General features: G+C 36.6%; 1 protein-coding gene across 1 annotated transcript in view; it reads right to left on the bottom strand.

The window, feature by feature from the left end:
- The window catches only part of crybg2 (crystallin beta-gamma domain containing 2), a 65,363-nt gene that overhangs the window by 3,778 nt on the left and 34,630 nt on the right, over nt 1-26,955 (bottom strand). The window contains exons 8-21 of the mRNA XM_057828025.1: nt 14,363-14,410; nt 14,111-14,229; nt 13,628-13,847; nt 11,047-11,186; nt 9,463-9,589; nt 9,353-9,388; nt 9,129-9,268; nt 8,931-9,057; nt 5,217-5,377; nt 5,017-5,143; nt 4,903-4,935; nt 3,027-3,139; nt 2,822-2,951; nt 2,606-2,745 (exon numbers count right to left, since the gene is read on the bottom strand). Coding sequence (XP_057684008.1) covers nt 2,606-2,745; nt 2,822-2,951; nt 3,027-3,139; nt 4,903-4,935; nt 5,017-5,143; nt 5,217-5,377; nt 8,931-9,057; nt 9,129-9,268; nt 9,353-9,388; nt 9,463-9,589; nt 11,047-11,186; nt 13,628-13,847; nt 14,111-14,229; nt 14,363-14,410 — 1,661 coding nt within the window. The remainder of the gene's footprint in view (nt 1-2,605; nt 2,746-2,821; nt 2,952-3,026; nt 3,140-4,902; nt 4,936-5,016; nt 5,144-5,216; nt 5,378-8,930; nt 9,058-9,128; nt 9,269-9,352; nt 9,389-9,462; nt 9,590-11,046; nt 11,187-13,627; nt 13,848-14,110; nt 14,230-14,362; nt 14,411-26,955) is intronic.

The following is a 26,955-nucleotide window of genomic DNA, read 5'->3' as shown; positions in this document are numbered from 1 at the left end:
CATAAGTACTGCATTTGTTTATTATAACAATAAATCAACAAGATGGCATTATTATTAACATTGTGTTAAAGCGATCCATGGATAGAAAGGCTTGTAGTTCTTTAAAAGATAAATGTTAGTACAAGTTATAGAAATTTTGTATCAAAACCCCTCTTAATGTTTTCGTTTTATCAAAATTTGTAAAATTTTCAGTCAAAAAATAAACTAGTAGCTCGCCATTGTTGATGTCAATAATTACACTATAATCACTCATGGTGTAACACAAAATCAGTTGGACCCAAGCGTCCTCAGAGGGCGCCGAACACCAAAAAACAAGTAACAAGCGAACATTAAACTGTACTGTCATTTTAATCTGTTTGAGCGGGGCATGAGTGTTAAATATTTTAACGTGATTCATTTAAAAAAATAATTACCGCCCGTTAACGCGATAATTGTTGTGGAGGTGGGGAACACACTACTAATTTTGCTACTAAAAGCCATTATTAAGTGAATTATTTTCATTATGTTCAGACTTATATTTATCCCTTTTCCCTTGCTGAATTTGCTGGTTCATCTACCGGCTGATGACTTAAACCCCCACGACACAGACACACACGCACACTCACACAGCCCCGACAGATTCATGTCGACAACATCCTGCCTCCAATGCCCCCTTTGAAGAGGGAAAATAGTTTTTTTCGGCCAGCAGCAGCCACTGTAAATACTGTAAAAAGACGTCAATGTTGTGGAGGTGGGGGAAACACCAAAAATTTTGCTACTGAAAGTCTGACCTGGATCAGAGTTAGCATAACCTAACACTGTGAACTTGCTAACCTGCAAAACTACTGCGGTCAGGCCAGCCTCCACAAGGAACAACTAAGTCAAATTAGCCGTTCCTAATTTTAATCATTGCTTGCATTATGCGCATTATTGGTAATGCAATACGGTGGCTTTAGATTGGAAGTCCCTTTATTTTAAAAAAACAAACAAACAAACAAAAAAACGGGGAGCTATCTAGGAATGGGTCCACTTCAGTGGGACACTGACATGAACTTAAAATTAAAAAAAAAAAAAGAGCTGTAAAATGAAATCACACATCAGAATTTCATGAGCGCATTTTGCAGCATTGGAGCATTTTTGAAGGAATCTGACCTTTTAGCAAGATTGCCTGAATCACACCAGCCGAACCGCCAGACCAGCGCTGGCGCAGCTCCAACGACCTGGGCCGGCGAGATTCCGACAAACCGCCCAAAAGACCAAACTCCGTGCGTTCATCTTAGTCTTAACCCCTTGTACTAACTCCATTTTGAAAGCTGGATGAAGGCTTCGAAGCACAAGTTGACAATTTCTTCTGAGTCGACAGCAATCATACAGCACAGGCGAGGATCCAGGGTCATCATATAACAAGTCAACAAAAGGTTTCCGAGAAAAAATGACAACGATTAGTTACTCATTCAGTCTTTTTGAAGGCTCTCGCGAGGTGAGCTGTGGGCAGAAGAAGGTTGTGTTCGGATTGTCTGTTTGAGGATTGGACAGGAGGATTCGGAGTTACTGTTGTCAAGGCAACGAAGGTTGTGGATTTTGCCACCTCAGCGTCAAAATCCTTGGAGTCTTATCATTCGTGTTATCAGTTGGATATTGGGCGTTCTCTGGTATCCCTTATGTTGGGACAGAGCGTCTCGCCATTTTTTCTGGACTGTCCAGGAAAACTGGGGGTTGGTGGTGCAGACGTGGGCTTGTCAGCGTCAATGTTGCCCAGTCAGTTGCATGACTCACACGTTAGGCTTCCGTGATCAGAAGGCGTCATGTATCTATTATGCCCAATATTCTGCTTGTTTTCCTTAAACTATGGTATAACGGCTATTTATTTTATATTGGGTGCGTTAGAGTAATACAAACAGTCAAACAGTAAATACATGATACTTTATATATATATTAATTGTGTTAGAATATTGCAAACAGACGGTGCCTATGAGAAAAGGTACTATCCCCTTTAAGATTTATATCGGTCCTTGGATACCTCAGATTTTTTTCATTAATTTCTTCCCAAATCCCTTTTATATTACAATACTTTAGTTTGAGTCTAGGGGTGCTGCAATGTCCCCCCGCCAATTCTTGGATAGCTCCCAGTTTTTTAAATCAAGGGACTTGCACTTCAAAATGTTGCTTTAGTAGTTTTTGAAAACAAAGGTTTGAATCGAACAGTTTATCACCTGAACCAATGTGGCCCTGACCCCAGTTCAGTAATCTGTTTGGACTTCTTAATGTCCCGTCTCCAGCAAAAAGTGTACATGTAGGTTATGCTGTTATATCGTCCCTACCAATGTTGAGACCAAACCTACGCCCTTGGAAAAAACAAGATAGGACATAATTCATATTGCTTAATTGCAACCAATGAACAATGCAATTAATCTATGTTTTTGCTTCCAACCAAATCTTGTCATATTTACCAGAGCAAAATTTGGGAATTAATATAGAATCAAGAAAAAGGTATTATGTTGAGACTAAAAAGATCAAGATTAACACACGGAATGCCATTGATTAATCGCGGTTAATCCTTTTTTATCGTGTGTTTTTACTTCAAAACAAATGTTTTAACATCTACTTGAGTAAAGGTAATCATTACCAGCCACTGTTGACTCTGACTGAGAGAACATGGTCGTTGAAGCCCTCGGACACCATGTTGACCAACTCTGACTCTGTTGTGATCTCCCTTCCCTCCAGACCTTCCAGTCCAAACAAAGAGATGGAAGGAACCGAGAAGCTCTACGATGGGAAAATTCAATGTTTAAAGCCGCACGTCGCAAAATCTAATCAACATTTGTGTGTTGAATAATCCCACCATCGGCACAGCCTTGATGGAGCGGATAAAGGTACTTGTTGAGCAGCCCATGCTTATCAATGAGCTATAGCCTCCTTCTGATAACACATACATGGTCCCTGTGAAGTCTTTGTTCTCATAGAGAACCCAGCTGAAAACAAGTTTAAGAATTTAGTATTCATATGCCATCGACTCATTCTTTCTTTCAGGTTTTTAAAGATCATACCTTCCTCCAACAACTCTGCAAGACTTAGTCTGGAATTCTTCTGTTGCTGCGTTCTGTTTGTAGTTGAAGATAAGGCACTTTCCTTTGTACTCCGGCTCAGAATATAATAGTATCTGAGAAACGCAAATGTAGATGGTGGTTGGATAAAAACATGGTTTGTATCAGATTTGATGGCATTTGCATTAAAAGGATATGCGACTCCTGTACACGCACTAGCAACACGCTAGTCCAAAATCTATTGAGTTAAAGCTTTAACTTTGACAGGACTACATACAGTGCCCTCCATATTTATTGGCACCCCTGAAAAAGATGTGTTTTTTAGCTTCTAATGCCCACTTAGAGTGTTTGTGTCCAAAAAGCTCAATCTTGGTCTCACACTAAAATACACAAGGTCCCAGGCTTCAACTGGGACCGTGTGCTTTGGTCAGATGAGACCAAGATTGAGCTTTTTGGCAACAAACACTCTAAGTGGGTCTGGCGTGCCATGAAAGATGTGCATACTGAAAAGCACCTCATACCCACTGTGAAGTATGGGGGTGGGTCAGTGATGCTGTGGGGCTGTTTTGCTTCCAAAGGCCCTGGGAACTGTGTTAGGGTGCATGGCATCATGAATGCTTTGAAATACCAGGACATTTTAATTCAAAATTTGTTGCCCTCTGCCCAAAAGCTGAAGATGGGTCATCACTGGGTCTTTCAGCAAGACAATGACCCTAAACATATGGCCAAATCTACACAGAAATTGTTCACCAGACACAAAATCAAACTCCTACCATGGCCATCTCAATCCCCAGACCTTGTTTTGTTGGCAAAAGGGGGTTGTACAAAGTATTAACACCAGGGGTGCTAATAATTGTGACACACATTATTTAATGTCAAATAATTTTTTTCTTTATGTGGGATTTTTTTTCCCCACTGAATGAATGCACCTGTATTGAAGTTTGGATTTTTCTCTTTTTTCCCATTAAGGTCCCACATTATTTGAATTAAAATAAAAAATTATTAGAAGCTAAAAAACACATCTTTTTCAGGGGTGCCAATAATTATGGAGGGCACTGTAGCAGTGGTGGAACAAATGTGAACACTGCTCAGGTGCGATGAGCATAAACGGCTCCTCCAGACAACCGGCTAGCAGAGATATTTTAACACGTAAACACTATATTACAGCTCCATACATTATCCTACCTTTCAGCTTTACCCTCCCTTCGCCCAACCACGTCCACTTTATGCCTGCAAAACGGGTGCCTTAAAGGCCTGGGTGTGGTTGCACCTCCAGCACCCCCTAAATTCCGCCCCTCGCAATACATATCTACTGTACATATCTACAAACCTATTGATACATTACAAATAGATGACAGATTATACATAAAGAATCTTAATTATATATACAGTATATGTATTTATTCTTCTAAATACTTTCTAAGTATTTTAATTACCGTCATTTACGGACTATAAGGCGCACCTGACTGTAAGCCTCCACCCATCAACAGCATTTGTTCATAGATAAGCCGCACTGGACTATAAGCTGCAGCTGTCCTCACTGCATTATAGGATATTTACACCAAAAGATATTAACCGGTAGCACTTTATTTGACAGTGACACCATAAGACTGTCATAAGACCAAATGAACCACCTTGAAGCTTTGAACCAAATTGCTGCAAAGCTTTATTGCTTCAAGAAGCTTCATTTGGCCATCACTGGTCATCCAACATGCCTCCTAACATGCACTGCAGCGCTACAGATGTAAATAACAATCAAAATTCATGTTCTGTGCTGATTAATTCTTCAGTTACTCTTCCAGTTGTTTCATTAATCGTTAGCTCTGGTATTCTGTAACACTTTATTTGGCTACCATTGACACCGATAAAATTCACTCACCTCTTTCCTGTTTCTGTTCCCATCAGTTGGAGCCTAAAAACCAACAAAGTCTCAATTAATATTCATCCGCGCACTTGCCTTAAATACCGATTGTAATTTTTTCTGCAGCCTCACCAAGCGAACTGGCTGCACCGAGCAAATGCGGGTATCACGGGAACCCCAATCGGCGCAATTACTATAGAAGCCTTTCTCCAGGATGTACTGGTTTCCAGAGAAGTCCACGTGCGAGTAGGCCACCCATCTAACAACAATTCAGCATAATTTGAAACATGTTCCACATCAGTACTAGAATACTTTTCTGATTTTTGACTTACATGCCACTGAATACTTGAATGGAACGGCTGTTAATCTTGTAGTCAAACAGCTCAACATCCGGAATGGCTTCAGTCACCTCGAAGGTGTTCTCCTGTTGGGGGACGCTGCCCTCTTCGTCCTCCGGTTGCTCGAACATCACCATTAAGGGTTCGCTCAGGTCCTACAGAAAATAAAAGTACAGAGAGTGTTTTACTTTGAAACCTCTTCATTTATCAAACTTTCATTGACTACTTTTGATTTTTAAACCCACACTTTTCCTTAAACTTCATTTAAATTTCAAGTCTTCATAAGACAAGTTTTAAGATGAGTTAAAACTAGGCCTGTCAAAATTATCGCGTTAACGGGCGGTAATTAATTTTTAAAAAAATTAATCACGTTAATATTTGACGCAATTAACGCACATGCCCCGCTCAAACAGATTAAAATCTGTTACACCAAATTGTAAAATTGTGTTACACCATGAGTGAGCATAGTGTAATTATTGACATCAACAATGGCGGGCTACTAGTTTATTTTTTGATTGAAAATTTTACAAATTTTATTAAAACGAAAACATCAAGAGGGGTTTTAATATAAAATTTCTATAACTTTTACTAACATTTATCTTTTAAGAACTACAAGTCTTTCTATCCATGGATGGCTTTAACAGAATGTTAATAACGTTAATGCCATCTTGTTGATTTGTTGTTATAATAAACAAATACAGTACTTATGTACCGTATGTTGAATGTATATATCCATCTTGTGTCTTATCTTTCCATTCCAACAATAATTTACAGAAAAATATGGCATATTTTATAGATGGTTTGAATTGTGATTAATTACGATTAATTAATTTTTAAGTTGTAATTAACTAGAAAATTTTTTAACTAAACAAAATTTTTAACCGTTTGACAGCCCTACTTAAAACACAATTTGACAAAACTTTAAGACCAAAACTTCCAGAAGTATCAGAAACGAAAGTCAGAAAATTTGTCAGAAACAACTTCATGCATGAACAAAAAAATGATAAAATCAACTTCAATGCCTTTCAATATACTACTATCATGATTAGTGACACCAACACAGGAACCCTGATTATATTTGTTGTTGTTGTTTTTTTTTTTTTTTTTTTTTAAGTAGTTAATCACATTTAATCTCGATTAGGGCTGCAACTAAGTATTTTTTGTGTCACATGTCACAAATGTCACATTTTTCAATTACCGTAATTTCCAGAATATAACGAGCACTTTTTTCCCCCAAAAATCAACTTGTAAAATCATGGTGCGCATTATAAACGGGTACATGGATGAAGACAGAAATATACATATAGTATATATTTATATATATATAAACCGATTTTTTTTTTTATTGACACGGCCACGTTGTGTTGAAGAAACGTATGCGGCAATCCGTTGCCGACCATTACGGTACGTGACGTCACCATTTTGTTTCGGTAATACTTCACTCTGATCGGCCGAATGATTTCGTCTGTGTTAAATTCTGCTTTTTTCACTCTTCATAAAGCACAGAATTTAGTTTCTTGAACTCATTTGAGTCAACATTTATTGCAGCTCCGCAACTCGGACCATAACAAACGTAACAACACAGACTTCCTGTGTGTGTCCGTCAACTATATCTGTACCTCGGGAAACTCAAACCCAAATAACAATAGTTCCTATTGTTACTGTCGTGTCGACAGCGATGAGCACTCTTGGATTTCCGACTTTCGTTCTCACTTTCTTTTTACCATATATATCAATGGAAGAAACATTTATTCATCATGATGAAACGAGCAAGTTATACAGCAGCCTTTAAAAGAAAAGTCACATCTCTTTTGTTTTCTCCTAGATTCTGGTAAGTTGGATAAGTTGTCAAATCATATTATTACCGTAAATATTGTCAGTTTATGGTAATGTTTTGAACTACCAATATGCTATGCTTGTGCTGTGTTTCTCCAGTCAGTGAAATGACACTTCTGTATCTGTACACGAGCTCTGTTTTCTTGTATTCTTTTATTTATTGATGCTAAAATTAGGGTGCGCGTTATAAACGGGTACAATAATTTTCCCTAGATTTTACAAGTAAATTTGGGGTGAGCATTATACACGGGTGCGCCTTATATTCGGGAAATTACAGTACCTTCAGAATTAAACATTGCGTTGTTTTAGGCGTGTTGTAAGTAACAATGAAGACAAAATGGATGACTATTTCCTTCAAAAGTAATATTTTATTACAGCTTCCTGACTTAACGGTAGTCTCCAACTGTACTGTTTTAAATACCAAAAACTTGTTAAAGTTTTTAATAAAGGTTCTGAGTATAAAACAAAAAGAATTTCTCAGTACAGAAATCAGACAAAAGTCCTGTTCATTCAAATTAAAAAATGTGCTGCTGACTGATATTTTTGTTGTTGTGGGCAAAGTTGATATAAATTGTGTGAATGACTAATTTTCGTTAAACAAACTAAACGACAAAACCGAATAAGGAGGAGGGCAGACTGTAATGAATCAGTTTTCTTTATCAAACAGTTTTTCATAAATACAACCCAAATTGCAACCACACTATCTTGTATGACAATTTACAGTTTGAATGGGAGTTTGTATTGAAACGAGACGAAGCTGTTATATGAATGGGTTTATGTTTGTGGTTTGAGACAACTTTAATCTAACAATAACTCAAGTGATAATATGCTTCTCCAAAACAAATGGACTTTCAAGACACTGATTAGCATAATTGCTAACTAGCCTAGTGTAGTAGTAGTAACCTCTCATCAACAAAGAATACAAACAATACAATTGGTTTCATTTACTCAACTCTGACGGAGGCACACTGGATCTAACAACACACAAGACAATCTCACTCTCGACACTTTCAAAGAGCACTGATTCAGCAGTCCAACCTGCCCAACTCTCTCTCTTGCTCTTATCACTGGTGCGCGTGCACTCTCACATTACACACAAACAATGACCCAAACGGGACTGCTCATAGCTGCCGGCAAAAATTGATTTACAAATTTATTTGCGACTAATTGCCGTGGCGCAGTTGGTAGCTCGAGTTGTCCTGCGACCAAAGGGTCAGGTTCGATTCCCGGCTACGACTGCCCAATGTCGAAGTGCGCTTGGGCAAGGCACTGAACCCTAATTTGCCCCCAATGAGTTGGCAGCGCCTCGCATGGCAGCAGCACCATTAGTGTGTGAATGTGTGGGTGAATGTGCGTTGATGTAAAGCGCTTGGGCATTGTAACAATGAAGATAAATGCGCTATATTTCTCCATATTATCTCCATTTACCATTTAAAGGATTTAATCGATTTGTTGTTGCAGCCTTAATATCGATTAAACTCAATACGCGTAATGCCATTATGATTATTTTTAACTTCTGAATTTAAGTAGAATCAACAAAAAGATAAAAAATTTAACCCATTGGCTACCAATGATGGTGATAGACGTCAATTCCATAAGAACTGGGAGGACTAGCAGTAACAGAAAGATTAATCACAATTAATCTCACAATGCAGTAATGCGATTAATCTTTTTTTTTTTTTTTTTTTAAACTTCCCAGTTCAAATATTGTAACATACTGTACATTTACAGAGATAGAATAATTAAAACTATATATTGACATTAAAAAGTTAAGATCGAATAATCGCTGCCAACCCACCTAGTTCAGATAAATTGGATGTCTATCGCCGAATGATTTAAACAAAAGAACAATCAGTGAGAAAATATACTTACAGCTTGTAGGACACGAACAGAGCGTAGTTCAGAGTTAGCACCTCCCCAAACTCTCCAGTCATGGTACTCGCCCTCTTCCAGCAGGTACTGGTGGCCCCTATATCCCTCTTTCTCATAGCCCACCCAACTATACCAACAAAAGCATATTGTAATAATTGGAAATTCTGAAAATCAAAAAAATCTCAAAGCAGCACTCACATTCCTCCGTGCACTTTGAGGGAGCCCACAGAGTACATGAAGGCGCCCTGCTGCCTGTCCACTCGCGTCATGAAATCTCTCATGTTACCGGTGAGGATCCTCGATTTACCGGTGAAGTACGATCTTTCGTAAATCTCGATCTGAGAAGAAAGTCGCAGCGTGGTCCTTGCCAATTCCATAATACCAATCCTTAGAAATACATAGTCGATGCAATGCTATCTTACCTTTGGTTCGCTTAGGTTTTCCACCCTTGGTTCACCCTAGGAAAAGAATAAAAAGACTCACTTAGTAATGAACAAACCACACAGAATTTGACTCAATTTCCATTACTTACTACTTTGAGTGGATGCAATGAGCCCACATACGGTTGTTCTACACCCCAAGCTGCCGGATTGGAATATCCGCCAACCTCCAAAACACGTGGTGAGCCCTCAAAAAAGGGCTTTGCATATACGAGCCACCTGTTTCAAATGAGAAAAAAAAAAAAAATCCACTTTAAAAATACTTAAAAATACAGAATGACCCCAAAAAACGATTTTTTTATTAATCCACTAAAGCCAAGAGTGATGGAGGAAAAATATTTTATTCATAGTAATTCAGTGCTGCACCATCTCAGCTAGAATTCATCCTAAAGTCACTATGGTTACTAAAATTAGAGCGTATTTACCTGCTCTTCCAGAGCTGCCACTTACGGAGCCCCTGAAACAATGTGGTGCGCACTAGAAACAATCTGGTAAACATTAGCATTATATAGCATTTAAGCTAAAATGCTATATAATGCTAATCTTTAAAACAATTGGTTAACTTGCAAAGCAAAAGTCCGCTAACTTAAATGCTATATAATGCCAATTTTTACAACAATTGGCTAACTTGCATCGCACAAGTCCACTAGCTTAAATGCCATATAATGCTAATATTTACCAGATTGTTTCTAATGTGCAACAGGTTGTTTTTAAAGCGCACCGGAAACTATATGGTGCGCACCACATTGCTTAAATTTATTTTATTTCTGTCGATGTCCCTTTAGGGGAGGGGTAGCCAACTACGGTCCTTGAGGGCCCCTATCTAGCATGTTTTCCATGTCTCCCTCCTCCGACACACTTGACTAAAATAATCAGGATCATTATCAGGCTCCTGCAGGGCTAGGGGCCCTCCAGGACCGGCGTTGGCTACCCCTGCTTTAGGGGCCCCGTAGCCACTTGCTCATGTCCACACTTCAAAAATTCCCGCTTTTTTCAACAGTGGTCCACAGCAGACAGAGGTGGTGCTAGCAGACAAGCAAGCCAGGCAGTTGCTTGGGGCCCCGGCCAATAAAGGGGGCCCCCGAGGGATGCCAAAAATGAAAATAATTGGCCATTTGAAGTGCCTTCGTGGCGGCACTTGTCACAGTCATTGGTGTATTTCGTGAAAAGTGAAACATCAGTGATTTTTCGGTGTGTAAGTTTATTTTATTCTACATTATTAATTTTTACTATGAAATCTTTTTGCTAAATTCTTTTCTACATATTGTCGGCAAACTTTTTTTATGTCGCCATACATACATTTTATCATTTTACTATTTTGTATACTTTATTTTGTGTGTATAACAAAAAAAATTGCAGCATACACTGGTGGGGTGGGAAACCCAGAGATTACTTGCTTGGAGCCTCAAGAGACACCAGGAACGTCACTGACAGCAGATTTTTAACAACGCATTAGTAGACCTTTTAAAGGACGTCATTTGGAAAAAATATTTTTTTTTTAATCCATAACTGTTTCTTGAATGGCATATTTTAAGGTTTCAATTACTGTGAAGATATTTTTCTTCCATCACTCTTGTTTTTGTAGTTCTAAGAAGTTTTTTTTTGTTGTTGTTGTTTTTTTTTTGAGGGGGTCACCCTGTATCTACTGTAAAAAGCAGCCCATTTTCACAACTCACAATCCAGCACTAATAATGATGGAGTTGGCCTTGATAGGAAAGCCGAAAATCCGAGCGTCATCTGATGTATCCCTGAAGATGACCTTCTTGCCTTCTGCGTTCTCCTCTGGGAAAAGACTGATTTCAGGGACACTGTAGTCCTTGAAAGGTAAAAAAATGAGGCAAAATGTAAGATTATTACATATTAATATATATATATATATATATATATATATATATATGTATTAGGGCTGTCAAAATTATCGCTTTAACGGGCGGTAATTAATTTTTAAAATTAATCACGTTAAAATATTTGATGCAATTAACGCATGTGCCACGCTCAGACAGATTTAAATGACAGTATAGTGAAATGCCCACTTGTTAATTGTGTTTTGTGGAGTTTTGCTGCCCTCTGCAGGCGCTTGGGTGCGACTGATTTTATAGGCTTCAGCACCCATGAGCATTGTGTAAGTAATTATTGACATCAACAATGGCGGGCTACTAGTTTATTTTTTGATTGAAAAATGTACAAATTTTATTGAAACGAAAAAATTAAGAGGGGTTTCAATATAACATTTCTATATTTTGTACTAACATTTATCTTTGAAGAACTACAAGTCTTTCTATCCATGGATCGCTTTAACAGAATGTTAATAATGTAAATGCCATCTTGTTGATTTATTGTTATAATAAACAAATAAAGTCCTTATGTACCACATGTTGAATATATATCCATCTTGTGTCTTATCTTTCCATTCCAACAATAATTTACAGAAAAATATGGGAAATTTTATAGATGGTTTGAATTGCGATTAATTACGATTAATTAATTTTTAAGCTGTAATTAACTCGATTAAAAATTTTAATCGTTTGACAGCCCTAATATATATTAATGTGTTGTAGTTGAAATTGCAGTTTGTTTTTGCTGAAAGTGCAGTTTAGTTTGTCTGCACTAGAGGGCAGTACTACAATATGGGAAGAATCTGTTTGTTGCTTCACTGTAAAATCATATCCAGTATTGACATTTTATTGGAATGTTTTGGAGGGGGAAAAAAATAACGTTACCTCCAGGTCCAAGCCTCACTATTTGTTTTATTTTATTAAGTATCTCGCTGACGTATTCTTTTATTTGCGTAATTGCTTTTATTTCTTACTTTTGGTTTTTAATTGTGTCAAGCTAATTTTCAATGTTATGTAAAGCACTTTGAATTACCTTGTGTTGAATTGTGCTACATAAATTTGCCTTGCCTACTTCAACTTATATGCTTATATATTCATTAAGGGTGTAACGGTACATGTATTTGTATTGAACCGTTTCGGTACGGGGTGCTCGGTTCGGAACGGAGGCGTACCGAACGAGTTTCTGACGTAATGTAACCCTTACTTTTCAAGGCTGTGAGTCGATCGGGTTACAGTTTCTTTGTGTAGATTATATTTATTCCGTCTTCTCTACTATAATGAGGACCAACGCGGTCGGACAGTATATAACCCAGAAACGTCAACGGCGCGACAACGTGGCCGCCACGAGAACGCAGTGAAACGCGGACGTTAAAGTCAATCAGCCAATGCACACCAGTCGCAGTGCGGTCCCAGAAGCGGCTCAACGCGACGCACGCGAAAAGAACGGCAGAGTTTATTATTTAACGCGAGACGCGGCCCTCCTGCATCAATACAACTAGCTAGGATCGGGCAGACCGGAAGTCACTCGAGTAAAAATACGGTGGATCCGGTCGATTTTCAAACTAATATGCAATCGTAACCAACTTTTTGAGTCCATCAGATCTCTTGAGTGGTAGATCGGGGCACCTTTGACTTGTCTTTGTTGATTTACTGCTGTCTTCTCTGCTATAATAATAATACAAATAAAAAACCCTCCTTCCACAACAAAACAAGTAGGAACTAATATTCACAGAGGAACTAAAGTTATACAACATAAAATATACAATATAAATGAATACTACATCACATTTGTAAAATATAAACACATAATATGATAAATAATAGTCCATTTACATAAAATTGAAATGAACTAAAACACCTGTAATTAAATCATAAGAATAATACACAGATCCTGCTTACACAATTACCGTAGATTTATTAATTTCTGTGTGGGGCTTTAACTTGAGAAAATCCACCAATAAAGCTTTTTAAAACCGTTCATAAGAAAGAAAAAAAAAAAAAAGATTTATTGAGGCATTTCATTTGTAAAATACATGTTCAAATCTTCATTGGGATGGCTTTTCTCTTTAGCACAGGACTTTTTTTTCTTCTTTCTTTCAGAAAGAAAGCAATACGCGGGGTCTGAGAGGCAAATTGTTGTTGGATTATTATTCTTTAAATACCCGCTACTTTTTGAGCAGAATTCTAGCTTTGTATCAGCTAATGTTCCTATTGTTGAAAGCACAAAAGTGTGTAATAAACAACTAGCACATTTATATTTTGCATTTTGTTTTCTTACTGTACCGAAAATGAACCAAACCGTGACCTCAAAACCGGGGTACGTACCGAAACGAGATTTTTGGGTACCGTTACACCCCTAATATTTATGTATATTTTTTGCTCTAAGTGCAGCAAAACAAAAAGAAACACAACATTCTCTTACCCTGACAGCTCTCCGAATCGATCCAATGATAAACCTCCTGGCTGGTTTCGCTTGAGTCTCTCCCTCATTTTCTTCACCCTTTTTTTCTTCAACTTTCTGTCCATTCAACTGCTGCCCCTCTTCGGCCTCCTCTTGCTTAAACGGGCACGTGAGCTCAATATCGCCTTCATCCAGGGCCACTTTTTCTCCTTTGAAATTCCGTTTTTCATAAAGAACCCACCTAGAGCAGAGATAACACCTAAGGTTACTTTAGTTCCTCAAACTTTTGCAAACTATCACACTGTCAGTGTGTGTTTTGACTTTTCACATGGGTGTGTTAAGTATTGAAAGCATGTGGAAGTCTCCGACCAACCTGCGCACACCCGGATGCAAGGGTTTGGTTAGAAATAATAACCACATAACTCAAATTTCCAGAGAAGCGAGGTGTGGAGTTGACATCTCCCTTTGTCACATTTTAAAAAGCAGTAATGTGCATTGACATACCCTCCTCTGACCACCCTAATGGAGATAGTTTCCTGCAGCTCCCATGACGTAGCATCCACAACATCACTACGCAGCTCGATTCTCTGGCCGCACATCCCGGGTCGGTCGAAAATATACATCTGTGCAAAAAGTTCCAATCATGAATGATGGCCTTTAAATCCCATGGATGCCAAAAGACGTCCAATATGTTTGAGCAGAGTTCAAATGGATTGGATCTATCTCGCCATTAATGGTAGAGAAGGAGAGACTGACCTTTCCAGGACGAGGGTTGAGTTTTCCATGTTCCTTTTCTTTGGTTAGCTGTGGACAAAACATACAAATTGTGAGTACAGTGGTAGCTTTACTTAAAAATGTCTCTACAAATGGAATTTTCAGGTTAAGACACACGTCAACGGGAAAATATTGCCTCGTTACGGAAGAAATTTCAGGATACGAGAGGCAAAAATACGCTCTCAGTGTTTACCGAACGTAATTTACGTATAGCTAATCCGCCATTGGCTACTGCTTAGCATCTTCCTGGCATCCAATTGGCTAAGAAGGACCTCTACTACATGTGTATTTGAGTATTCCCTTGCGAGGGCAAGGGAATATGAAATTACTTTAAGTTTTACTCAAATGAACTTTTAAGAACTACAAGTCTTTCTATCCGTAGATCCCTTTAACAGAAAGAATGTTAATAATGTTAATGCCATCTTGTGGATTTATTGTTATAATAAACAAATACAGTACCTATGTACAATATGTTGAATGTTTATGTCCGTCTTGTGTCTTATCTAGGCATGTGCCGGTATGAGATTTTGACGGTACGATAACCGTGAGCAAAAATACCGCGGTTTCACTCTATCACAGTATTGCAATTATAGCTCCAAAATTTTGAGATGTATGGGTTTAAAAAAAAAAAAAAAAATAATAATAATTTTTTTCCCCACTGAACAGGATTTTTTCCCTCCAGAATATATTTGAAAATTGGAACATGAATATAATGTGAAAATAAATAAACAAAAAATAAATAAATAATTGTTGTAAAAAAAAAAGTAAAAACACTTCTAAATAAAATTAAAAAGATATATATACTGTATGACTTTTTTTGAGGGGGGGGGGGGGGGGCTCAAGTGAAGTTTTGCCATTTTCAGCCACTGTGTCAACTATAGTCTACTCTACATGATGTCATGCCTTTATGTGAAAAAGAGCATTAAGAATTCATAAGTTAATAAGTTAGTTAAACATTTATAAGTTAGTTTTATAAGTTAATTAAAATGTAAATATTGTTGAGGAAAGGTTTCATCTAACCCCCCCCCCCAAAAAAAAAACATTAGGAGTGAGACCTCTTTTCGCAATTAGCGATCTTTGACGCTATCTTTTTTTTAGTCCCCTTCATTCAAGCTTATTTCTCACTCAGCTGCTGTGAGACTTAAAACCTCGACGAAGCTGCTCTCCCAGCTAAGCCTAGGCTAACATTCGTCTTTGTAAGTTTTAGTTAGTTTGTATATTGAATTTGATCAGAAAATGTGGGGTTTTTTTTTAATCAAACTTTTTCATGGTGCTACACTGCTCCTGCTATCCTGTTGAACCTACTCACACGTGGAAAAATACAACTGTACAACGTTTTAAATGTATTCATTTTGTATATTTCACCACGATTTGAGAGCTCAATAAATTGAAGAAAAGTATGCCTTGTGTTTGTTTTTGGGTTTGCTGGCTGTTTAGCAGAATAGCTTCACTGACACACGGCAACAAACGGGAAGGAGTGAGCGCTGCCGCTAAGCCACTTCGACTGCATTTTGGCACATGAAAAATAGCGAATACCGTACTAAGGTATGACGGAAAATTTTAGTGGTTTTGAAACCGCGACGTTTTCACACCACGGTAAACCGTGAAACCGGTAACCGGCACATGTCTAGTCTTATCTTTCCATTCCAACAATAATTTACAGAAAAATATGGCATATCTTACAGATGGTTTGAATTGTGATTAATTACGATTAATTAATTTTTAAAGCTGTGATTAACTCCATTAAACTTTTTTAATCGTTTGACAGCCCTAGAAATAATGTTAAAGCCGTATCAAGAGTCGGATGGTTTTAAATTAAAGATGGAAAAGAGTTGACCCTGTATGTGAAAGGTCATTTAACCCTTTCATGCAAAAATTATGATTTTGTTGTTGTTGTTTTGTTTTTATTACATTACTAGAGGACAGTTCTCTCAAACATGCAGCCCAGAGACCAATAGCAGCCCACGATAACTGATTTGCTGCCTCCATCTGACATACAATTGTAGTATTAGTGTTCTCTGCATGTATTTTAAGATGGGCAATAAAAAAAATTATATAAATAATTTCAAATATATTTGATTAATTGGAGTATCCATTTTGGGGGGTAGAAATCATTTAAATACTAATAAATAAAGAATTTAAAAACGCAAAGAGAAAAAAAAAGCCATGAGTAATGAGACCAATAAATTCTAAATGTAATATTTAAAAAATATTAAAAATGTATAATACATTGAAAAAGGATGAAAGACATAAATTCTAATAAGTGTAGCCCATATGTATTCTGTGCTTGGAATTTTATTTATTTTGTTTTGTGACCTCGCATAGCGTAACCCATTGACTGCCATTGACAGAATTAGATGTCCAATCCATTTTAACTGAAAGAATGATTGCTTCCAGCCCCTCCCAGTTAAAATAGATTGGAAGTCTATTTTCCTCTTTTACTAACTACCAATAAACACACTTATGTTTGTATGCATTAATCTTAATTTAAACGTCATTTAGGACAAACCGTAATTTTCAGACTATAAGCCGCTACTTATTTCCTTCTTTTTGAAGCCTGTGGCTTATAGTCCAGTGCGGCTTATGTGTTTATTTATTTGGGTTAATAGTTAGCACTTTTTCTGACAACGGGGTCATAAGACTGCCATAAGACAGCAAATTATGTCACTAACTCCATTCATATCCAGCTCGGATCTTTTACTTCCTTTCAAAAGTGAGATAATTTGCTGAAAGACGCAAAATGACATCCGTCATAAGCATTTATTCATGCTCATGGCAGTGTCATGTCATAATTATGATGTTTTAATGACAGTCTTATGGCGCCACTGTCAAATAAAGTGTTATCAAATACCATAACTAGCAATTAGTGAAAGAACTAGAACAGTAACTGAAAGAAATAATTAGCACAGAACATAAATGTTGATTGTTACATCTGTAACGCTGCAATGCATGCTAGGAGGCATGTTGGATGACAACAGTGTTGACAGCAGGTGGCAGTAGAGGTTAACTATCTCCTCAAAGGGAGCAGTGATGGCCAAATGATTGCAGCCAATTGTTTCAAAGCTTCATGGTGTTTCATTTGGCCTTTTGAAAGTCTTATGATCCCGCCCGTCAAATAACGGGTTGCCGGTTAATATCTTTTAGTGTAAATATCTCATATTACAGTGAGGACAGCTGCCGCTTATCTATGAAAAAATGCAGTTTTCGTGTTATATTTGGAGGGTGGCAGCTTATAATCAGGTGCTTACGGTACATGATTGTTGATAAAACAGGAAAAAAAAAATAAATCTTCAAACTAAAATTCAAGTTTACTGACTCAATGCATAATTCAATTCAGTCCTAACTTGAGTGATACCCGATACCAAAAATCAGGCCTTGTGTTGACAAACCTTCAAATTAGACATATCCAAACATTCCACTAATGTATAAGGGACCGTGTGTAAACAGTCAAATGTACAGTGATTTCATTCATTGCAGTGCAGCAGTGCACTCATTATCAGCGCGCGTAACAGTGCGAGGCATCAGGTTAAACAGGAATGATATAATGACAGCTTGTCATGTAGACAAAAAAAACACAACAACCATACTTTCAACATGGATGCCTTTGAAGTTGTTCAATAATCCAGATTGTCAATGCTGTGAATGATATGTGAGGGGTACATATATATATATATATATATATATATATATATATATATATATTTTAGGGCTGTGAAACGATTAATTCTTAATCGAGTTAATTACATCTTATAAATTAATTAATCGCAATTAATCGCAATTCAAACCATCTATAAAATATGCCATATTTTTCTGTAAATTATTGTTGGAATGGAAAGGTAAGACAAGATGGATATATACATTCAACATACTGTACATAAGGACTGTATTTGTTTATTGTAACAATAAATCAACAAGATGGCATTAACATTATTAACATTCTGTTAAAGCGATCCATGGATAGAAAGACTTGTTGTTCTTAAAAGATAAATGTTAGTACAAGTTATCGAAATTTTATATTAAAACCCCTCTTAATGTTTTCGTTTCAATAGAATTTGTAAAATTTTCAATCAAAAAATAAACTAGTAGCCCGCCATTCAATAACTACTGACACAATGCTCATGGGTGCTGAAGCCTATAAAATCAGTCGCACCCAAGCGCCAGCAGAGGGTGGCAAAACTCCATAAAACACAATTAACAAGTGGGCATTTCAGAGTACTGTCATTTAAATCTGTCTGAGCAGGGCATGTGCGTTAATTGCGTCAAATATTTTAACGTGATTAATTGAAAAAAAAAAATTATCACCCGTTAACACGAATTTGACAGCCCTAATTATTTCATAAATCAGCTCACTGGCCGCCATTGACAGCGACAGACGTCCAATCCATTTTGACTAGGAGTAAACAATGGATAACACAGGTGTAAAGGAAACGCCAGCAAAAAAATGTCTCTGGATTTGCAAAGACAAAGGTCTTTAATGGCCTCCTGAACAGATGATTGCCTACACGCCCACACGCTGATGTGTTTGATCAAGTCAGTTAAGATATTTCATGACATACTGTATAGGCATGGCATCTTTTGCTTGGGGATGTCACGCAATTTTGAAAAGTCTTTTGGGCAAACTGCATGAATGAACAAACAAAGATTGGATTTACAACATCCTGCTTGTTGGAATTTGCGTTTTGAGGACATTCTGTAAACATCTTCATGCGTTCAAAACCATCAGTGACAGCTGGCGTGAGCGCACACGACTATGTTTCCTCTACCTTCCGCACCCATTTCAGCTATCCTTCTACGTCTATGACACGCGGCCACACCCCACCTTTTGTGTTTGTCAAGCTCTCGTTAATATTTGATCAAGTTGACTTGACATCTGACAAAATGGATTAGCCGTTAAGTGTGATGACTTTTTTAATTAATATTATGTTTGTTGAGTCGCTACACGTCGGTAGTCATTTCTGCTGAATCTGCAGATTCCACAGTTCCTGAAAGCTAGCTAGCTAGTTATTTAAGGGTTATTAGAGGTTGTATTATCAACTACACTCACTGTATTGCAATCTGACCATTTTAGGGCTGTCAATGACAAAACCTCGACTCATTTTCCCAAATTGATCTCGATTATTCATGAATAATCGAACAACCAATTGTGGTAATCATTTTATTGGCTGCCATGAACAGCAATAGATGTCCAATCTATTTGAACGGGGTGAATGAAGAATAATTCAAATGGCTTGGATGTCCGCAAGTGATGAAACGAAATTCACAGCAAAAGGATGAAAAAAGCCACATGATTTGACGTCTACCATTTTCAATGGTACTGAAAGAGTTAATATACAACCAATTTGAGATTAATCTACGGCCGATCTGAGATCAATCCCCAAAAAGATCTGAGACGAACAAAAAAAAAAAACAATTTGTGATTAATCTACAGCCAATCTGAGATCAAGATACGGACGAAATGAAATTAATCTAAAACTAATTTGATATTGAACTGCAAAATTAGTCCGCAGCACACCAGAGATTAATCTACAACCGGTTTTAGCTCAAACCCAAACCGATTTGAAGTTAATTGACAGCCAATCTGAGATTAATTTTAGATAAATCTGTGACTAATCTGCATTCAAGATTGGAATTAATCTTCTATCAATCTTAGATTAACCTACAACCAATCTAAAATTAACTCATAGACGCCGTTCATTCGCTGCCAGCCCTGCCAGTTCTAAAGGATTGTATGTCTACAAGTGAGACATTTATTTAAAATGAATTAAATTTAATCTCTTTTCTTTTTTATAACTTTGAACCAAATCTTGTAGAATCCTGAAAGGTAGACTCAACAAAAATTGATCACTGCCAGTAAAAATGGACTAGATGTTCGTTGCACTTCAATGAGATGATTGACAAAATATCGAAATGGTGATTTATCGGGATAATTTGCATCATAAAAGCATAGGCGGAGTTTGACTTTTGGGGCAAGGGGGGCACAACATGTTGATGACCCCAAAACACAGTGTCAGCAATAAAATTAACTTACAATAATATTTAAAATAATAAGTTGACAATGAGCGTTTTTTTGTTTCCCATCATTCTTAAGGGGAATTCTAAATCAGGTTGCTTAGGCAATACTTTTTGCTAAGATCGTCATCCACTGAATTTGGTAACCCCACCGGTGTCGTGACAATGTAGTTACCCCAATCAAAAATTGTATCCCCTGGGTGGAGCCATATGGTGGTAGATTTGTCTCTATTATTCAATCAACAAAAAAGTTGCTTCAATTAAAAAAAAATATATATATAAAAAGTTGCTTCAATCAAAATATATATTTTCAACCAAAAAAATGTTTGAATGCAAAAATAAATTTGAAACTAAAAAAAAAAAATGCATGTGACAGCCTTTTTTTCTTTTTATTTATTTTTATTCTATTTGTGATTAAATGCGATCTTTATGTATAATTTTATTTCCGATTTCGATTGTCTTGGTTTTTACGTTGTATTGATTTAAATGTGATTTTTATGATCTTCATGTGATGTAAAGCACTTTGAATTGCCTTATGTTAAATTGTGCTATATAAATAAATTTGCCTTGCCTTTGATTAATTTTTATTTATTATTATTTATTTTTTATTAAAGTCAAGTTTTTTTTAGATTGAAGCAACTTTTTGATTGAAGTAATGCTGATTTGTGTTTGGGCCACATTTTGGCTAGGACATTTTTCTCTTTATTATTCAATTAAAAAAAACAAGTTGCTTCAAAAAAAAAAAAGATATTTTCAAAAAGAAAAAATCAATCAAAAAATGAAAAATTTCAATCATAGAAAAAAGTTCTTGAATGCGAAAAAATATTTGTGATTGAAAAATTTGCATTTGAACACTCAAATTTTCATTGAAAAAGATTTTTTTTTTTTTTTGATTGAAGAAATCCTTTTTGTTTTCGGGCCATATTATGATTAGGACATTTGTGTCTCAATCATTTAATCCCCCCAAAATATTTTCAATCAAAGAAAAAAAATATTTAAAAAAAATATTTTTCTCAAATATATATACTGTATATATATATTTTTAAATTATATGCAAACGACTGTCAAAGGTGCTCGAAAAATAATTTCGACCCATAATAATGTTTTTTTGTTCATTCATTCTCAGTTTTATTACTTTACAACTTTTATATATACGTACTGTATTATATGCAATGACACTTTTCGGCCACCAGGGGGGCATGGACCCCCTGGCCCCCCCTTAAAATCTGCTTATGCATAAACGGTTATCGATATGCTCATCCCAAGAATTGAGATATCGTTTTAAAAAGGTGTCAGTGTTTAAAAGGAAAAAAAAAAAAACATCCATTAAAACTGGGTTGGGCGAATGAATTTTCGTTCCGTTGAAATGGCAGCATTCACAGTCACGCTTTCCGATTTTTTTTAGGCATTTATGTTCTGTTCATTTTAGGGCATTTACAAGTCACTTACGGTTAAGTTTGAGTCTGTGCTTATTTATTAGGGAGATTCCCAGGTCACTTCCTGTTGAATTTGGGTTACAGAACAGGAAGTGACCCTGAATTGCTCCAAAATCAATAGAGTGTAAGTGAAAATCAACAGGTTCAATCTGGGTCAACCTGAAATGGCCCAAAATTACCGTATTTTCCCGACTATAAGCTCCACCTAAAAGCCTTCAATTTTCTCTAAAGCAGATAGTGCGCCTTGTAATCTGATGCGCCTTATATTTGGTTCAATATTAGTTTATCATGGCATGACATTCCTTTTAACGCGGATTCAACTAGTGCAGTACTTCTCAAATCGTGGGGCGTGACCCCCCCACTCCCCGGGGGAAACACTTTTTTTACCATATGAGAATAAAGTGTACTTCTACACCCACCCAGTGGGTGGCAGTGGCGCTCTCATTTTCAGAGTGTGCAAAGTATTTTTTAACAAAATAAGAGCACACAGAAAAGAATACAGTAGGAGACGAGTAAAGACTAGTCTGTTTACTGTGTGTATAAATGTTTGCAGCAGACAGCGGGAAGTCAAATCAATTAAAACTTCATTTAAATACATTAGAACCCGATCACATTGATAAGCCGCCAGGAATCGTACCTCTTTGTCAACATTCCAGCAGTAAACCAGCATGCACTGTTAGCATGCTCAGTGCAAAATAACCCAACACCATAGCAAAGGAGCTGATACTGCCTGCAGCAAAAATAAAGACTGTCCCTCTGTCCAATGACACTGTCGTTTAATTTGAATTTATTATAATTGATCGATTTTTATAAAGTTTTATTTTTCAGTATCAAATGGTCAAAAAATGTACCTTGAGTGTATTTTTTCAGTTTGGAAGTGACTTTTTTATTCAGGCAAATTGATGCGCCCTAACTCTTTTATGTTACAGACAAAACAATCTTAATAAAGGTATACTTTATTCTAAGTTGATTTATATTACTCTTTTCCTTTAATACAAAAAAGACAATGTTATAAAGAGGTGTACTTATAACAATAATTTTCGAGACAATGTTACTATTTACAGTGGTGACAGAGAGTTGGGTGTGTGTGAAGCATTCACGTCTTCGTGGGGGGGGGGGCGTAACAGAAAATAATTGAGAAGCACTGATCTAGTGGAACCCCAATAACTACTACTACTGCGCCTAATAATGCAATGTGCCCTATTTATAAAAACACTTTTCAAATATGCCATTCATTGAAAGTGCACCATATATTCCGATGTGCCTTATAGTGCGGAAAATACTGTATCTCGTTGCCTGGCATTGGCTCCCAGTGAGCGCCATGGAAGTGGGAGGGGCTCAAGATAGCTTGTTTTTCTGTTTATGAGTTGTTTTGTGGAATATCCTAGAATGATTTCCTAACCAATGTATCGATAATCGTTGTATCGCCATATTGTGAGACGTTTTAGTAAGCTTTGTATCGCGAGTCGTATCGTACCAAGAGGTTACCAACCCGAATGACAAGTCATTTGCTTTTTCAATTTGTCCTATAATCGAAAGCCACATCTATAGTTTGACCCACGCTAAACTGCTGCTACTCGGCAGATGCTAGTTTAAGCTATGCAAACACGACTATAAAAGCCAGCAGTGGCACAGCAGCTTAAACAGAATGCGGCACTCCTTTTGCACGTACGCCATATTTAAAGTCTTGTTTTGCTGCTTTGCAAGTTCCCCAAGCTTCCAAGTGAAATATACGAAATGTGAAAGCAATAAAAATGATTAACAGATCAAGATATTAGATGTAATGCTTATAACAGCTTGCATGCAAGAACTTGTTTTAACGCGCACCCATTTTCTGCCACGCCATCGCAAAAAATGCCAAGTTATCATCCCACGACGACAACAAAAAACTTCTAATTTTGTTGTGTTGGGTGTGACTGGAATTTGGACTACAACTTAACAATGGTATGCAAATTATGTCAATGTTACAGTGACACAAATGCAAAACAAAGGGGTCTTTGAGTAGCTGCACAAACAATCTACATAGAGTATGAGGTCACCTACTGTAAACCTTGTATTTGGCTTGGATGACTAACATGCGCAATGGATGATGGGTAAGCACTAAGCAGCATAAGTCAACAATGTTACTGCGCCTGTAGTAGGAGACTTTATCCAAGGTGTCAATGTTTTAAAAGTGCCAATTCCTGGGTCAGTAAATTAGTGTGTCAACGTAACAATAATACTGAACCATGACTGATTATTTTGATAGTGGATTAACTCGCTGGCTGCCTATGACCTTGCTAGACGTCCAATCCATGTTGACTGGGAGCACTCATACGAAGACTACAGAAATCAAAATATTTATATTTACTTTTTTTATAAGAATATTCAGTCTTTTTTTTTGTTTCATTCTCAAAAATAAGATCACTTTTGTTTTTTTTTAGGGCTGTCAAAATTATCACGTTAATGGGCGGTAATTAATGTTTTTTTATTAATCACGTTAAAATATTTGACACATTCAACCTGCCCCGCTCAAACAGATTAAAATGACAGCACAGTGTCATGTCCACTTGTTACTTGTGTTTTTTTGGTGTTTTGTCGCCCTCTGCTGGCACTTGGGTGCGACTGATTTTATTGGGTTTCAGCACCATGACCATGGTGTAATTATTGACATCAACAATGGCGAGCTACTAGTTTATTTTTTGATTGACATTTTTTTACAAATTTTATTAAAACGAAAAAATTAAGAGGGGTTTTAATATAAAATTTCTATAATTTGTACTAACATTTATCTTTTAAGAACTACAAGTCTCTCTATCCTTGGATCGCTTTAACAGAATGTTAATAATGCTAATGCCATCTTGTTGATTTATTGTTATAATAAACAAATACAGTACTAATGTACAGTATGTTGAATGTATATTTCCGTCTTGTGTCTTATCTTTCCATTCCAACAATAATTTACAGAAAAATATGGCATATTTTAGATGGTTTGAATTGCGATTAATTACGAATTATTAATTTTAAAGCAGTGATTAACTCAATTAAAAATTTTAATCGTTTCACAGCCTTTTTATTTTTTTTATTAAAAAAGAAAGATAATTTAGGGTTAGTCATGATTTATTTATATTATAAAAGACAATATTTACTTACAGAGGCTAAAAAACATGGATTTGACCAAAAATTTAGGTCAACACATCTTGAAACGATTCATCGATTATCCAAAAAGTTGTCGACTAATTTGATGAATGATTAGTTGTCGATTTGTCGCCTAACCTACTCATTGGCTGCCATTGACGGCGCTAGACATCCAACCCATTTAGACGAGGGGGGCTGAATGAACTAACGTTCTGGATAAATTGGACGTCTACCGCCGTCAATGACACTGAAAGATGAGCATGCACAGCCAGTCCTCCCAGTGCATCCATCCCATGAATTGGATGTCTGTCATTGTCATGCAATGACTAAGTTAATTTCATTAACTCAGTTTTTAATGACATTCTATTAATTTATAAATGTACTTGATTATAAAAAAAATTCTACAAAATGTACATGATCATGATTTTATAACTAATATAATGATAATTGCTAATATTTAAGTTATTCTAAATAATCAAACAGTCATCTGCTCCAGGGTTAAAGGTCTTAAGTAGAGTTGCCCAATATTATCGGGTAGCCGATAATATTATCCGATAAAATCATTTTGAGGTGATATTGGTTTTGGCCCAATATGCAGGTTGGCTTCAAAGGGCTGGTCACAGCTTAGCACAGCAGTTATGCTTATTGACCATTAGATGTCTCCAAACTAAGATGCTTGGTATTTATTGTGTTAGCATTATCATGATTAAAGCATCCAGTTGGGCATCACAATACAATCAGCCATAATATGTTTTAGGTCAAAGTATAATTAGTATGCTTTAAGTCCAAGACAGCGTATATTGGTTTTACATCGGTATTGGATTTTTGGAGTTGGGTAATATCGGGATATCAAGTCATTATTGGACATTTCTTGTTTTAAGTAGTTGTCGGGCCAATATATGCACTTTTTTTTTCCAACATTGGCCATCGGCCGATTAACAAAGAAAAATAAAGAAGGATTTTGATCTGGCATCTGTGTGGGCAGCTGTGGCTGATGCTGACTGACGGTAGAACCCCGGAAGGACCCTGCAGCAGCTTTAAGGCAGCCTGCTTCAGGCTTGCCCGTTTTGTAAATACCGTATTGGTCTCTTTTTTAAGACTCAAGTTTGAAAAAAGACCTTTTGAACACCAAATTAATTTTTATACAGAAAATAATTACAGTACATCTGAAAATAAACGATTATAACAATATATCTGAGAGAAAAAGCATGTTATTTTGCCTCATTCAAATTTTAATATCTGAACATTTAAATATGTAAACTAAAGTGCAATCACATTTGAAAGTAAATGAATGGCTTCTGGTTTTTGAAGTGTAAATAAACCAATCTATTGTGATAAAGCAAAAACATTTCAATAACTGCATTAAGTGAAAGTGAAGTGAAGTCTAACTGTAACTGTAGTCCTGAAACAAATCTGAATAAGGAAAAACATTGCAATAAAATAATGCAAACTGGTTAAACTTGAGAGTAGCTGAAATCTATCATGTCAGAACATCGCTTCAATGATATCTGGCGCCACCTAGGGTTGTGAATGGGTAAAACGTCTAGACCGCAACTATAAGACGACCCCCAGTTTTTCAGTCTTATTTCAATGCAAAAAACCCCGTCTTATATTCGGGCCAATACGGTATTGTAAATAAGATCTTTTTTTTTTTTAATTCTAGCATGCAATGTTACTTTAGTCTTTAAATATGTTTACTGAGTGATTCTTACACTTTCAATGTAACTCGTAGCGTTAGCGTAGCTTTCGCATTAGCATTATCTTTAGCATGGCGAGCATCCTCTAACGCTCACTCTCACTTGTTTACATCTCGTCATGACGTCCTGGTGGGTGTAATTATTTGAAAATAATGTACTATTCTTGATGAGTGTGATTAACCATAAAAAGTAGAGATGCCCCGATTGATCGGCATCCCGATCGATCGGGTCCGATCACGTCATTTTCAAAGTATCGGAATCGGCAAAAAAATATCGGCAATGCCTTTTTTTAAATAAATACTATATTTTTTAATTA

The sequence above is a fragment of the Corythoichthys intestinalis genome, chromosome 22, assembly GCF_030265065.1.
Source record: "Corythoichthys intestinalis isolate RoL2023-P3 chromosome 22, ASM3026506v1, whole genome shotgun sequence".
In the NCBI taxonomy this organism is placed as follows: domain Eukaryota; kingdom Metazoa; phylum Chordata; class Actinopteri; order Syngnathiformes; family Syngnathidae; genus Corythoichthys; species Corythoichthys intestinalis.
Note: the sequence above shows the minus strand (reverse complement) of the source record. Positions and strands in the feature narration are given on the sequence as shown.